At 45.8% G+C, this 15,967-nt stretch overlaps 1 protein-coding gene across 2 annotated transcripts; it reads left to right on the top strand.

Moving 5' to 3' along the window:
* The first annotated feature begins 10,593 nt into the window (after positions 1 to 10,593).
* On the top strand, positions 10,594 to 15,040 carry dnd1 (DND microRNA-mediated repression inhibitor 1). Of its 2 annotated transcripts, XM_046405828.1 has the most exons (6): positions 10,609 to 10,703; positions 11,013 to 11,165; positions 11,827 to 11,932; positions 12,616 to 12,941; positions 13,509 to 13,641; positions 14,216 to 15,040. In XM_046405828.1, the coding sequence occupies exons 1-6, from the start codon at positions 10,683 to 10,685 to the stop codon at positions 14,788 to 14,790; spliced, it is 1,314 nt and encodes a 437-aa protein (XP_046261784.1). In that variant the 5' UTR covers positions 10,609 to 10,682; the 3' UTR covers positions 14,791 to 15,040. The 2 variants fall into 2 exon arrangements, with proteins under 2 accessions (XP_046261785.1, XP_046261784.1); XM_046405829.1 differs by lacking the exon at positions 11,013 to 11,165 and having other exon boundaries at positions 10,594 to 10,703.
* The last annotated feature ends 927 nt before the right edge of the window (positions 15,041 to 15,967 follow it).

Genomic DNA, 15,967 nt, shown 5'->3' with positions numbered 1-15,967 from the left:
GCTGCAAAGCTGCTGCTCCTGATGGGCTTAGCACCAAAACACACACACACACACTCAGGAATGAGAGCGACGGTGGTAATGGGTGGTGATGGCATCGCACACCTTATTTTACATCACACATCTGTGGCTAACAAACAGCTTTCTGCCTTTCTGAATGTGGTGTGAATCAACTTTTTCAGCATTCAGTTGCAAAGTAGATTTCAGCCAAACTCGAGTGCAGTTCTGTTCTGCTGGTCTGGAAGCTGTCAAAGCAAACTGTTGTGCAGGATAAACGACGACACAAAGAATGCTTGAACATGTGGATCTCAGATCTCAGCTGCTGTGTTGACCCACTGCACAGTGCAAAAGCAGACATGTGACTTTAACATGAATTAAAACATAAACTACTATTAGATCCATGTGTCCATCCATCAGTGACTGTCATGGTGGCTTTTTGTTTTATTAGACAAGCTGATCACAACAGAAGTTGTCTGAGTGGAGACTCACTGGCACACAGTCCAGTTTTCCACCACGTGGGGATATTATTGTGTAACAAGCTGAATATTAAAAATGGTATTACTGATAAAATACACATTATGTTGCATTGTTGGGCGGAAAGATCGAGAAGTCAAAAATCAGCAGGCTGAATGATTTTCATGCGCATTAACGACTGCATCATCAAACTTTTAAGTTAAACATCAAAGGTATTGAAACTGTTCACCATAGAAGCAGCTACTCACCCCCCCCCCCCCCCTCCACCACACACACACACACACACACACACACACACCCACATATCTCTGAAAGAAAGGTCACTACTTAAACGCCACCTCAAGCAGTTGCCACGTTTAAACCTATTTGTATCACTTTGTACAGCAGCCATAAGTTTAAGTCCTCGCATCTTTTTGAAGCACCAAGGCCAGTAAAATGAATCTAATACAAAGACACACACTCAGTGGGCCATCCACACCACAATGCCACATCCACTCATCAGCTGCCCAACACTCACCCAGCTCTTGTGGGAAATTACAAGGCCGGTACACAATAGACTCGTGTTTGTCCGTGTGTGTGTGTGTGTGTGTGTGTGAGCCCATGCCAATAAAAAACGTGTTGATGTGAACCAGTGGCAGAGTAACTTAGCAACAACCTGAAAAGAGCAGGAATTAAATGCCACACAGACAGAGAGCCACGTAAATACAACCTCTATATTAACTCCATGGGGACCCTTGGATGGTCAATAAAAATGCCCTGAGACCTTGATGCAGATCTGATTGTCCTGAAAGCGGCCCAGGCTGCTTATCTGCTGCCTGGAGATAGGCTACAGTAATTCACTTAGATCCTAGATACTTCAGATAAACTCCTCTGCTGGGAACACAACAACAACAAGACAGACATGGCAGGAGGAAACACCACATTCCCAACTCAGTATCCTCCCCCACAAACCTCCCCTCTTCCTCCTTCCCTTCTTCGTCTCCTCAGTCCTTCCAAACGTCTTCCGAGGTTCCTCTCTGCGGCCTTTCTAAGATACTGTCTCATGATGAACTCCCTCACTCGCTCTTATTTCTCCTCCTCCTCCTCTTCCTGCTCATCTGCAACTTTTCCAACTTTTTTTTGTTTTGTTTTGGCACGATGAACCAAGCAGACCACATCCTGCAGCAAAGGCATAAAAAAAAAATCCATAAAAGTCATCAGTGTTTTTGTTGTTTTTCATTTCTGGATCCGCTGCTTCAGCGAGCTGTTCAGTCAGAGAGAGAAAAGGGGGTAAGTTGATCAGTAAAACCTTCAGAACAACGCCAATGCTACATCCTAACACACACACACACACACACGCAGTGACAGCTGGCAGTCAGCTCTGGGATCCGAGTGCCGTCAGTGGCTCAGGTCCCTCACAGCTTGTTTTTCATTCTGTCCTTCCAAAAAGACACTCTGATTAACAGTTTGAGTATATGCTGCTAAGCACACATTTCATTCACTGCATTCAGGAGGACTTCAGGGGTGGAAGAATCTCCTTTTAAAGGTGAGATATTTAGCTTTGAATGCCAACAGATATCACACTGGAGCACCAGCATCTCAGACCAAAAAAAAAGAAAAAAGAAAAACGGCATAATTTAGTCAATAAAGTTTGGGAAAAAACTGAGTTGTCCTCAAGGAAGTTCTGGCAAACCGACTTAGGGAACTGCTGACCCTGACTGGATATATTCTGCAAAGAGAGTGTGTGGGGGAAGTCCTGAAACATCCTCCATGGAGGACGCAGAGTTCGAGTTCGAAGCCTCACCGGTTTTCCTGACAGAGAAGCTCCTCGATGGCAAGATGCCAGAGGGGAATGAGAGTTTCCCCGAGATGCTGAAAGCTCTGGACACTGCTGGGCTGTCGTGGCTGTCATGTCTCTGCAGTGCTGCATGGAGGTCTGGGACAGAACCAGAAAGGCGGACCAAGGGGGGTCGGCTCCAACTATTGGAACATCACAATGCTCAGCGTCCCCAGGAAGAACATCTGCGGTCGCTTGTTTGTACCTGACTGAGCCAATGCATCAGCACAGAACAATAATAACGATAATACCCGGTCAAATGTGTAGAAACGTAAAAATCTAAGCTGGCAAAATCAGTGAGGTCAGTCACCCTCTGGTCTGCTTCACTACAAACTGCATTTTGTTTTGCATGAACTCAGCACACTTGGGCAGCATGCAGTAACTGGATCGCGGTGGTTTGCTGGACCCTCACCGTCTACTGGTGCATAGCTCTTCTCTCAGCCCTGCTGTAGAACAGGGATTTCTCATCCGCGACAGCGAACACAAACACAGCCTTACACACAACCACGACGACACATTACACCTGGTGAACTTTTGCAGCACAAAGCACTTTAGGCACACGAGGCCACCTCGCTTAAGGCAGAGGCTGCAGTTAGTTCATTTGTTAAAAGGCCTAAACAGAGTGAAACCTGAGAGCTGGTTCAGACGCTGCTACGTACTGCACTCCCCACTGGTCCCTTAACACACCATCTCGCCCTCTGCTGCCTGCTGTCTCAGCCACACCACCACCACCCCAGCATCCACCTGCAGGTGTTTTCTCGTCACTCCTCAGTATCTTGTGTTAAGCAAATCTGCGGGGAGCGATGAGGTCGGAGCCCAGATGCCAAACTCTACAATGTTCTGCTGCTATAATAAACATTTGAATCATGAGTTGTCTGACTGAATAATATTAATTCATATAATTATTACGTGTGAACAGAAAACAGCTGCCTGCCGTGCCTACAAATGATGCTTTGAGAGCAGGCGTGTGAATTCACTGCTTCCCCCCTCATGTTGTTTTCTCATGTCAGTCACTATAAAGCAATAAAGTTCCAGAATAAATTTATTTACTTTTCACTGTTGAATAAGGTAAGGTAATAAGGTCATTTTAAGTCTACAAAAGTACATTTTCAAGTACACCACAAGTACACTCATCTATATACAACTAGTGTACTACTTATATACTTCTAGTCCACATTTTAGTCATTGAAGTATACTTAAAGTATACTACAAGTACACTCTTCTATACACTGCCATTGTACGAGGTTAAAAAACCTGAAACTGTCAATGCTGTCTGGCCTGACATGATTAAAACAAAATGTGTTCTTGCTGAAACAGATGATTCTGTGTACGTAACACCACTGCCAAACCCTTATGAAGGAACTGGAACTTGATCAATAAAGTCAAGTCAAATGTTTCTCTGGTTTTGTGCATGTTTTTAAAGGTACATAAAGAAAATGCAATTGAGCACACATATTATTTACTGTAAACCTTTAAACTCCAGCACTATATGATCCCGAACGTGTAGGGTTATAACAGGGGTGATACCTCAAAGCAAATGTGCGCAGTGAAAAACATTTATATTCTGCTAAATCAAATGTAAGCATAAGTCAGTGACTTGACCTTATGCTGTACTTGGATCAAGATATACTAAGCATTAGTACTGTGGCAGAAAGAAGTAAAAGTATACTACAGTACAAGTTTAAGCTTTAGTATTAAAGTATTAATGTACTTAGTCTTAGACTTTTCTTTATACTTATAAGTCAAGTATACTTCACTATACTATTCTTAAGTATATAAAATAAAGTACATAAAAAGTAAACTTCAAGTATACTGCTTCAGTTTTAGTATAAAATAAGTATACTTGTAGTACACTTGAATAAACTACTTTTTGCTAAGGGTACACAAGTTTGGGACTTTGGATTGACTTGACTTACTGTCATATCAGGCCGGAAGTTAACAGAAATCACACACACACGCACACACACACACACACACACACGTATAGACACCAGAGTACATCATCACCTGTATGACTAACAGTGGTCACCTGAGGAGCTGCTCGCTGCACAGAGGCCGTCCCACTGGGGCTGTTGGGTCACAGTGCTTCCACTTTGTGCAGGCTCTTCAAGGCCACGCAAACGTTTTCATGTCTCCATAAAACCGAGAAACATGTGCCTCCTTCTCCGTACATACAGACGCCTGCTGCGAGTGCTAATGAGAAAAGGCTTGACTTTCAACGAGAAGCAACAGCCAGGGTGTGAAAGCAGTGCTTAAATGTGTGTCTGGATCGACTTCACGTAACATAAACAGTGTTAGGTTAAAAACAACATGCATTTAGGAAAGCAAATCACCTTCTAGTTACATTAATGCCATTTGAGTGTTTTTGTTTGGATGAAGGAAACAGTGCAGGAGCTTTATTAAGTCTGAGACAATAACCTGGGTGCAAGGCTGTAACAGTGGGAAGGAAACTGGGGGGTCCAAATGCCCTCCCCAGCACCCAAAATAATCTCCTGTATGTGAAAACAGCCACAGCAGCTACAGTCGAGAGGCAGAGGACGTACCCATAAGCAGGTTATCGCTGTTGATAATAATGCAGGAGCACACACCCAGTCCATGCAGGAGTCGAGGGCACGTGGATTTGTTGAGCAGCACTTTGCACAGTAGAGTCAAGCTGCTGTGCCTGGACAGAAATGTCCACAGACTGTCTCTTAAAGGGGAGACACATGTATTGTTTCCGCAGGCCATGAAATGAATGATTTCCGCATTAATGATGCGTTCATTCAGAATGAGAGGCCTCACAGAGCCCAGTCATCAGTTCGCTCTGTGCTTCTGCCTCTGCAGGGCCGAGAGTCAGGACGTCTGAGTCCTGTTGTTCACATCTTCATTTCGTTTTCAGTTTGAACATGATGACGTCAATTCAAGGTCCACTTACTGGTGTTTTTGAAGAACTGTCTACAGTCCACCTATGGTCTTCATCGCTGTGCAGTGACTATGAAGGTTTGGTCCCATTAACAGAAAGTCACCGCATTATGTTTTAACTGATTGATTGAAACAAATAGTCCATCCTCAGAAACACGCAGCCCATGGAGAATTGTGAAACACCTTCTTATCCACCCTGTATTCTGACATATTAAGCAAGTCAATCCACAGTTTTGTCATTTCATATTTTTTGATCAGTTCGAGAATTCAACAACATCATCCTGAACAGACGGGTCACGTGGCGTTTACATCAGCTCAACGCTTACCATTCAGTGAGAGGCATTGGGGGAAGTGTGGGAGCCGACTCGGACCTGACAGTCAGATCGTGACCCTGCAGCATCGAGTCTGACCGCTCCCCCTATAGTTCGTCTCTCGTGAGCCCATCAGCCTGATGGAAGAAGAACCTTAAATCTCTGCTGAGCTCCCCTGTGAGGCTAATATCTCCCGACTATCACGTCATCAGTTCATATTGTATTATCTGGTGTTGTGTACTCATCTGCTAATTTTACATGACATTATTTAAATATGATGAGACACAAAAAGGCTGATTTTGGGGCTCCTGGAGGTCTGGCACCACAATGTAGTCTCCCTGTTGGTAATCCGGCTTTGGTCTTTACAGAACAAAAGCTACCAACTTTGGGCATCAAGTTACTCTCATTCTAAAGTATTTAGATACTTTAATATTACTGTCTGTGTAGGGTAACGTGTTACTAATTATACAGCTTTTTCCGTCACTTTAATAATAATGATTAAAAAAAAAACTATGAAGGCCCTCAGTCAGAAACACAGAAAGTCATAATCATCAGCGTAAGCCTAATGCAGCTTTCCAGAGATGTTTAGTGAGACGCACACCAATCAGCCACAGCGTTAAAACCACTGACAGGCGAAGGAAACAACATTAACCATCTGATTACAACGCAGCGTTCTGCGGGGAAACTTCGGGTTCTGGCACTCACGTGGATGTTCTTTGACGCACACAGCGAACCCCGTCACATTTGGAAAACTGCTCAGGAACTTCTCAAGGACCACAACGACAGCCTGCTGACAGCTCAGAGCCGTTTTGGCAGCATAAGTTATCAGTCGGCTGCTTTTCGTGTCGCACAACATTGCTGACCTAAAACGATGAGGTCAGATGGTAACACATTATTTTCCATAGCAGACGTAATAATGTTATCCTGCTGGTTACACGTTAGCTTGTAACTGTCATAAATAACGTGTTACTGTGACACATTACTCTTATGACAGGGGCAGTCGTGGATCAGCGGTTAGGGTGTCGGACCCGTAACCGGTGGATCGCTGGTTCGAGTCCCCGTACCGGTGTCCATGGCTGAGGTACCCTTGAGCAAGGTACCTAACCCCCACTGCTCCCCGGGCGCTGCACGCGGTCGCCCACTGCCCCGGGTTTGCTGTGTGTGCGTGCACGTCACTTGGGTGGGTTAAATGCAGAGAACAAATTTCGTTGGAGTGAGTTCCCTCCAATGACAAAATATGTCACTTTCCTTATGACACGTTAACGACGCTGCCTGTTACAAAGCTGTGCGCTGGCTGGACACGCCACAGTCTGCAGCAGCGCTGAAGGACCTTCTCAGTGCCTTTTTCATAACTTTTGCCCATAAACCATAAATGGCCTATTTACGGCCAACCATTTTCCAAACCGTACCATTTGTTTGTAGACTGATTTCCTACCTCCCAGGCAGCCAGTGGACTGTGCTGAGTGTGAGAGCATCAGCAGCGAGCTAAGAGGAAATCTGTGGATCTGGAGGCTGAGACGCATTACACTCGATTGTCTTTAAAATTCTTCTCAGATTAAAAGGATGTTGTGCGGGCCCCCACGGCTCGCTCGTTTCTTTTCACGCCTCCATCGAGTTGTTTTATTTTATGCATTTTGCTGTTTTGTTTTTAATTGCGCAAACAATTTAACAAGTGTGATCAAATGTGTTTATTGAGCATTTGGATTTTTGAAAAAGAAGCATGTTAAAGTCTGGTGTTTATTTTTTCCTCTTTTGTTTCTCCTCCCTCCTCTGTCTGTTGTCTTTGATTTTGAGCATTCTAGTGACATTCTAATAATTGATAAATAATAATAATTATTATTTCTTAAGTTCAGTTTTAGCCCCTGATCCTGTAAATCCGAGGCCTGACACTGACTGAGCGTCCAAAATGTTTTCAAACTCAAACTGCGTCTCAGGAACACACAGCATACACTGACTGTCAAGGACAGACGGCTGTTGCTGAATAAAACATTTGAGACACGAGTAAACGCACTTTTTAACCAGCAGAAGCCGAGCTGCGGGAGCCGTTTGAGCCTTGATGTGCAGATGTGGCGGGGAGCCGACCGAACAGCAGTGCGCTCCCCTCTCGGCACACACACTCTCACACTGTTCGTGCTCATGCTGTTCTCTCACACACTCTCACACTGTTACCATGTGACCATGTCACTGGGAGACAGCATGAACAGACGGCCCAGGCCACATGCCCGTCAAGTCAGTATAACACCCTGGACTGGTTGATAAGCATTTACATCACACTCAAAATGTTAGTTAAAGGAACAGACTGACATTTTGAGAAACATTCTTATTTCCTCTCTGCTGGAGTTCCAGATGAGAAAACTGATCGCAGTCCTGCATGAGTCAAACATGAAGCTACAGCCAGCGGACAAGAGAGCTTAACTTAGCACAAAGACCAGAACCAGGAGGAAACGGCCACAAAGACCACAACCAGGGGGAACAGATAGCCTGGCACAGTCCAAAGACAACAAAACAAACACATGATGTCTCCCTTGTTTAAACGCTACAACACGTCAGTTCTCCTTCCAGTAAAAGTCGAGTGTTATCAGCCAAAGAAAAGAAGAACCCACCAAAACCGTCTCACTTTCTACATTTTTCTTGCTAAGAAGCTACCGACCGGAGCATCCGAGAGTCACTTGAACTTTGTGACGGCATTCAAACCTGACAGCCTCAGACATGAAGAGAACACTTTGGACAAGCAGCACTCAGCACCTGACTGGAGCTTCTCCTCTCACTGTGGCCAGTGAGGGACACAAGAGGTTTTCCTAAAGATGCTCGGCTCGTCTCTTAGGGATGATTTACCACACCAAAGTAAAGATGATCAAAAATTCTCCTCACAGAGTATTGATGCTACAGTTTGGACGATGGCTCAATTACGTACTCAGTTAGTCCTTGCTTCTGTTAGAGCAGCAGGAGTGTGACACACACACACACACACACACAGGCAGAGGGGACAGAGAAGGCCTGTAACTAAAACAAATAGCTCCACTGAAAATCAGAGTCAGCGGGATGGCAGCGTTTTACTTTCCCCTCTAAACTACTGTGTGATGCAGCGTTTTGCTGTGTGATGATGACGTTTATGTCGCTGACGAAGCAGACGCGTGTTTCAGCCTGGCTGCACACGCGGAGTAAACCTTTGTTTTCGTGTGTTAATTAGTATTATAATTACTAGTGTTGCTTGTTATTATCATTATTTGTACTTTTACATGAAGGCTCCTCTATGGGGTGGTGGATTGAATCTCCTGAACAGGAGACTTTAGGGGGGCGGATGTTGGCGTGCGTCACCTGAGCTGTGATGGGCAGCTAATCAGAATCAGAATCAGAATCAGAATTCCTTTATTAATCCCTGGAGGGAAATTCTTGTTTTTACAGACATTGCACATGCAGTATTCCCGACCAAGAAAGGAGACAAGTGCAGAGTATAAAAATAGGATAAACAAAAAACTAAAATCTCAAGTACAGGTATTTATAAAAAACTGTATTCAAATTTAAAAGAAAAGAAAATTTAAAAATACAGGTATGTACATGTGTGAAAGAGCCAATATGTACATTGTATATACAAGTGAGTGTGTCCGTCACAGTGCTGAGTTTAACAGTTTGATGGCGACAGGCAGGAATGATTTCCTGTGTCGCTCTGTGGTGCATCGTGGGAGTCAGAGTCTGTTGCTGAACGAGCTCCTGTAGCCCATCAGCACATTGTGGAGAGGGTGAGAGGGAAAGTCCAGTATAGTTCTTATTTTGGACAACATCCTCCTCTCAGACACCACTGTCAGAGAGTCCAGTTCCTCTCCCACAACATGGCTGGTCTTCTTGATGATTCTATTGAGTCTGTTAGTGTCCCTCACCCTCAGGCAGCTGCCCCAGCAGGCAACAGCATATGTGATGGCACTGGACACCACCGACTCATAGAACATCCTCAGCATCGTCCTGCAGATGTTGAAGGACCTCAGCTGCCTCAGAAAGTAGAGGCGACTCTGGCCCCTTCTGTAGACCATGTCCACGTTCTTGCACCAGTCCAGTTTGTGGTCTAAGTACACCCCCAGGTATTTGTATTTAATGAGGTGCGCTCACTCCGGTTCAGTGCGTCACTTTGGTGCTACAAAGCTGATTACCCTGCGCTTCTCTTAACTACGCGATAACAATCCAATGAGCCCGCGCACATGGAAAAGAAGACTTTTGAGACTAACAGCCAATCATATGCGCCGACAAGTTGCTCAGAGCAGCGCGAGCAGATCAGATGGACGTGCGCGCCTCACGGCGGGGAAAAGAGACGCGATCCAACACTGACACCTGGTGGAATTCTGCAGGTATTACACGTGATGGTTTCAGGTCACGTACAGTAAACTGCTACTGTGAGTGGAATAAAAGGTTTTGTTTTATACGCAGCAAAACCTTTTCTCAAGTTTCCTTTGTTATCATTGATGGATTTATGGTGCAAAAGCACTTTGTGTGCACACACGACTTCTACACTATTTTAACATTGCAGTCCTGCTGTCAGACTTACAATGGATCAAAAGGTAACAGAAGCAGAGACCTCATCTTTTTTATTCCAAAAGTTTTTGTCAAAATCTTGAGTCTACATCACCCACAATGCAACTCTGCCACTGACAGCTCAGTCACACCATCTGTTGGTGGTGTTGCTCTCGTAGCAGCTAATTTAGCCTGGAGCCTGAAGCTGCAAGCAGAGATGAAGAGCAGCAGCGCAGAAGTCTGCAAACATGTAGTCTTCAGTTCCAACTGAAGACCTGAATCAGCCTCACACGGCTCCCTCTGCAGACAGTAAAGGTGTAGTAGGACTCCCCCCCCCCACACACACCTGCAGACATACCTGGTGGAAGTCCCCTTAGATTAAGATTAAGTTAGATTAAGTTACTGATCATGTCGTACATTGCGCAACAGCGACATTTGGTGGCCACCGAACCCCAAAGTAAAATCTATCTATAATATCTATCTATCTATCTTCAATAAACTCATTTCCTGTGAGTTCATTTTCGCTCATATTTGAACTGAGTACGCGGCAAATCGGTGCTGAGCATGTGGGCTGGAGTGTGATATCGAGTGTAATCCACTGACCAATAGCGGGCTCCAGGTGCTGGCACGAGCCACAGAGAGGCGTCACTGCCACAGCGAGCACGACAACGGTGGAGACGATGGACTGCAAGCAGAACCAGGTAACTTTGTGAAGGCTGGACTTTTGCGTGCTTTTTAAAATGTGGTTATTAAAGTACATTTAAATTGGCTCGTAAGGAAATAAAAACGTGCTTTGAGCAGCTGCAGTGGCGGCGCGGGGCAGCTCAGCTTTGATTTGACCAAAGTTAGTTTGTAACGAGCCCCGCGAGCTGTTTTTAAACACGCGCGTCGTCGGCAACTTTGTGTAAAAGCGTCCGGGCTCGTGGCGCACGCGGTGGTTTTGTTTTTCATGTTTTCTTATGTTAAAAATTGCTTTGCTGTTGTTGTTTTTAATCGCTTTTTCGCGGCAGCACCTGTTGGTCGAGGCCCACCTGCAGTTCGTTACCTCAATGAAGAACCCGCCAGTGTTGGACTCGAAATGTCGAGGGGTCACGGAGGGCGTGTGCCTTCACCTTCAAATGATGTCCACAGTGCGCGTAAAACGGAATAAAAACGCACAAAACGTAATTAACGAGAAAACAAACAAGCAAGTGAACACAGTTAAAACTTACTCTGAAAGTAGTTTGCAGTCCTGGTTTGATAATTAATACGCACAGCTTGGAGCATTAACCACAGGTCCAGTCCAACAGGGATGTGATGGGCTTGTATCGACCGGTTGACATCAGCACGAGCTTTGTAAACGAATAGAAACCAATGCCTGTCAAACCAGACAGCCAGAGGTGACAAGTGAGACTATAATCCGATATTCAGCTACTCCTCACCATTTCCAAAGTAAACTGTAATGTTCCAGATATTTTGAATGATTTCCAAACTTTGAAGAAGAGGTGTTTTCTGTGCATTGCTGTGTAGATACTTGAAATGGTGATCTTGCCAGACTTAAATTTCATTTTGCAGTATCTCACCACAGTCCTGAAGACCTGAAAAGGGCCTGAAGAAGGTCTTCAGGGCTCCAAACTGGTGTGTAATTACAGTGATCAAATGAAAACCCGAGTGATGCCCAGTTTCATGTCTCCGCCGTAGGCCTCCTGAGAACCAGCTTAAACGTCCTTGATTTGGCATAAATAGACTGAAGCGCTCTAATCCTGTTATTAAGTCCTGATCTTGTCCATTAGTTTGAAAGGTCCCGTTGCTGAGGAGCTGTTCAAACTATGTGTCCCCCTTCAGGTGCTGAACCTTAAGCGGGTGCAGGAGCTGGAAACCTGGCTGAAGAGCACCGATACGAAGCTGACTCAAGTGAACGGCCAGAGGAAGTATGGAGGACCACCTGAGGGTGAGAGAGGCTCAAACATACTGCCTTTACACTCCAGTGAAACTAAAAATAAGACTGCAACTGAAATGTGAGTTTCGTTGTCAGTTGCCGTCTTCTTTTCAGTATTGCTGTCAACAACAGTCCAAACATCCAGTGAGAAATCTGCAGTGAAATCTGAACAAAAGTTACTCAGACGTTTGTGGTGCACAGAGATTTAACGCAGTGGCACAGTACGCAGCTGGGAGAGGCGGCTTTCAATTCAGTGTTATGACGCTCTCATAAATTAACTGTATGATCTGTTACCTAACTTAAATCAGTGCTCTGAATTTAGAACACAAAAAAACCTAGAATAATAATCATTTTATTTTGGTGTTTTCATAATCGTTGGAAGCCAAAATTATACACTCTTAAACACTGCGGGTTTAAGGGTGTTGGATTCTCTGCTCTGGATTTTGAAAGCTCGGAAAAACCAAAAGCTCAAAAGTCAGGCTGTGGCCCACAGGCAGAGGCTGTTAGACAAGACCTGCTGTCACTTATTTGCTGGGTTTTGTCTCTTCGAGGGGATCGTTGTTCCCAAGAAGAAAAGGATCCAATAACTGCAGCCGTTGTTAGAGATCCTAGGAGGCAAATTAGCAAGAAAAATAGTTCGATTTTACAGCTGACCTGATGAGACAGGTGACACGTCCTCTCTGTTCTGCTGTCAGTGTGGGACGGGCCCACCCCAGGAGCCCGCTGCGAGGTCTTCATCAGTCAGATTCCACGGGATGCCTACGAGGATCTGTTGATCCCTCTGTTCAGCTCCGTGGGGCCCCTCTGGGAGTTTCGGCTCATGATGAACTTCAGCGGCCAGAACCGCGGCTTCGCCTACGCCAAATACGGCTCTCCGGCTGTAGCTACCGACGCCATCCGGCTGCTGCACGGCCACATGCTGGAGCCCGGCTTCCACCTCAGTGTCCGCCGCAGCACAGAGAAAAGACACCTCTGTGTGGGAGACCTGCCAGCCTCGACCAGGCAGGAGGACCTGCTGCAGGTACAACAGCTCTGTCACTTTGGAAAACTCTTTGGAAATGACAACAGACACCATCCACCATGTTTACAATATATAAATCTGTCAGTAACGCACACGTGATGATGATATGGTGTAAATAACCATTATTGTGATTGTGGCTTCTTTTGGCCACAGTAATCGTGTAGTGAAAGTCTGATATCGTGACAGCCTTGCATACGCCTAATTCCTCCTCACACCTGTTGGGTTTGTTGCACCTGTTGGGATGGGAACGCTGAACACTTTTATGTTTGCAGGTTTTATTCGCGCACAGAAACGCGGCGTAATGATATAAAGATCTTCCCTTTTAGCTTCAGCCTTTGCCCTTGTGCTCACTGCAGCCAGGCAGTAACACTGCACTGTGTGGTTACACCGCGAGGATTCAGACCTGTGATATCCCACCACCCCCTCTTGGTCTGTCTGTGCTGTCTAAAACACCATGTAACCTGCTGATGCCTCTCGCTTCAGGGAAGCAGTGTTTGTTGAAGGCCGCTGCAAAGCAGAAATATCAAAACAGACCATTTTAGATTAGTGTTCTGCCGTTGCTCCCAGGTGCTGCGTGTGCTGACGGAGGGGGTGGAGAGAGTTTCTCTGAAGACCGGGCTTGGTATCGAGGGGGTGTCTGCTATAGTCGCCTTCTCATCCCACCACGCTGCCTCCATGGCCAAGAAGGTGCTGGTAGAAGGTTGGTGAGCTCCTAATGATGCAGGGGGACTGACACACGGGAGTACAGCAGTGTGTTGACTTTTGATATGAGGCAGAATCTTGTTTGTTTTGTTTTTTTAATCTAGCAAGCAATAAAAAGTGCAAAGAGCTAAGAAGATTTGTATGAAATCCTGTACAGCTTCTCCAGTCTGTGAGAGTGTAAGCGCACAACTCAAAGTGCTCAAGAAGCTTTCAGTGAGCTGCACATGGAGCTCCATGGGATCTGTGAATGTTTGATCACGATGTCATTTTCCTGAATATTCAGTAGGTGAAAGGAGTGTGTGTGTGTGTGTGTGTGTGTGTGTGTAGCCCTTTATAGTCTGGCTGATTGACACCATTCACACACACACACCTTATTGTACTGGCGGCAGAGGACACCATGCAAGGTGCCACCTGCTCATCAGGAGCAGTTTTGGGGTTCAGTGTCGTGCCTCATGTAGACTACATTCAGCTTGTCTCTTTTCATGAGAACAACAGAGAGCAACGATACTCGTGTCGTATTACATCCATTCAGCTGTGGTCCTTTCTACTTTGGCTTCCTCTTTGGTCTCCAGCATTCAAGAAGCACTTCGCGCTGACCGTCTCAATCAAGTGGCAGTCAGCAGTGAAGTGGAGCCCGGATGAGCCAACCGCTCCACAGAAACCTTCGAAGGGCCACCTGCCTTCGCCCGTCAAGCCGCCGCGGCACACCCTCAACTCTACCCAGCCCTCTGTCCTGGACTGCCCCCAGTCCGTCCTCTCTGGCTTCTGCAGAGCAGTAGGAGGACCTACTGCGCCCCAGCACCCTCCCCCTTCCAGCTGCTCCACCTCCTCCTCCTCCTCCTCCTCTTCCCATCTTGGGCATCTTGTGTCTGCAGTATCGTCCACATGCCCCATGATGCTCCTGCGTAAGATGTGTGAGGCAGCTCGGCTTGGCCAGCCGCTCTATGAGATGCACTACAGCCACGCTGGGCCTGATGGATTCCTCTACGTCACCTATAAGATGTGCATCCCCGGGATGAGCATGGCCTTCGAGGGGGTGGTTATGGTCTTGCCAGGACCCACTGCCACCGCCACGCTGGAGGAGGCTCGTCGGGCTGCAGCCCAGCAGGTCCTGCAGAGGATTCACCAGAACCAGTTCGCCCACTGAAGCTTCTCAGTTGGTATGCAGTTCACAAACTTCTACTGCCTGTTCCTCGCTCCGTTTGTTTTGTTAATGATGTTCTATCAAAAAAAAGACATTTGGTCTTATGTGTTGTTTGTTAATTTATGCATGCTTTTAGTAGTAATAGAACTTGTTTGTCTGGTTTGAACTAAAGTGGTTTTGTGTTTTATGCCTTATTTTTATTGTGTGTTACTGCTGGTTCCTCATTTTAATTAAATGAGATTTGAAAAGAAAACATGATGGTGTCGTTGCTTTTACTTACTGCAGAAGCTGTAAACAGATCTCCAATCAGTTTCAAACCCAAGGCTTCACAGATATTAACACCGTCAGAATATTTAATTGATCCCTGGGGGAAACTGGGTGCACGTGTTGGTATGTGTTCGCATTTTTGCAGCGGCTGCATTGTGCGCAGGTTGTTGATACAAAAAGATGAAAAAATAATATCCCGTTTTCTGTGCCGGGGACTTCCTTTCTGCTGTGGTATTGGAGAGGTTTACTTTATGCTAGTATTGTATCACAGTCTAAAATTCTGATATTGTGACAGCCACAGAAGTGATTAATGACCACTTGGAGAACGTGGGGAAATGTCAGTGGGAGGATTGAGAGGGTCCACATCCAGACAGTCCTATGAACCTGTTCTTCAAAGAACTGAAGTCATGTATGCATGTTCAAAGTGTAATCTTCATAATTACATTTTCATGGTGTATACTCAGCTGAGACAAACATTCGTAGTGTTTTCATTACCTTAGAATGAGGCTTTTATATCCGCAGGGGAAGCAGCTCTTCTTCCACAGAATCCACCACGTTGGACCACGTCACTCCAGTAGTCCAGAACAGATTCTGAGAGACCGATTCAAAACGTCCTTTCGTGGTCTTCACCTTTTAACTGGCCACCTTAGGGGAGGGTGAGATGAGGCTGCTCACCTGGTTGCGATGTGCCAAGTCACATCCAGACCGTTAACTAAAGCAGGCCAACATGCAGATATCAATTATCAGCCCTCTGCAGCTCATTTGGTTCTTCAGGGGCAGCTTTGTCTGGAAGCGTCACAGCACGCACCGAGGCAAGACGTTCAGTGACATCCCTGCATTGTGATCACTGTTACCAGGCAGTTTATGATGGCTGAGGTTCTGCACAGTGGACATGCAGGGTATTCAGTGATAA

Source organism: Scatophagus argus, chromosome 12 (genome assembly GCF_020382885.2).
Source record: "Scatophagus argus isolate fScaArg1 chromosome 12, fScaArg1.pri, whole genome shotgun sequence".
Lineage (NCBI taxonomy): Eukaryota > Metazoa > Chordata > Actinopteri > Scatophagidae > Scatophagus > Scatophagus argus.
The sequence above is the reverse complement of the archived record's forward strand: the minus strand, read 5'-3'. Positions and strand labels throughout refer to the sequence as shown.

Excerpts from the sequence above, each read along its gene's own strand:
- dnd1 (XM_046405828.1), top strand. The coding sequence starts at position 10,683 with ATGGACTGCAAGCAGAACCAG. Across the intron at positions 10,704-11,012 it reads TGGACTGCAAGCAGAACCAG|CACCTGTTGGTCGAGGCCCA; the intron begins GTAACTTTGTGA and ends TTTTCGCGGCAG. Across the intron at positions 11,933-12,615 it reads GTATGGAGGACCACCTGAGG|TGTGGGACGGGCCCACCCCA; the intron begins GTGAGAGAGGCT and ends TTCTGCTGTCAG.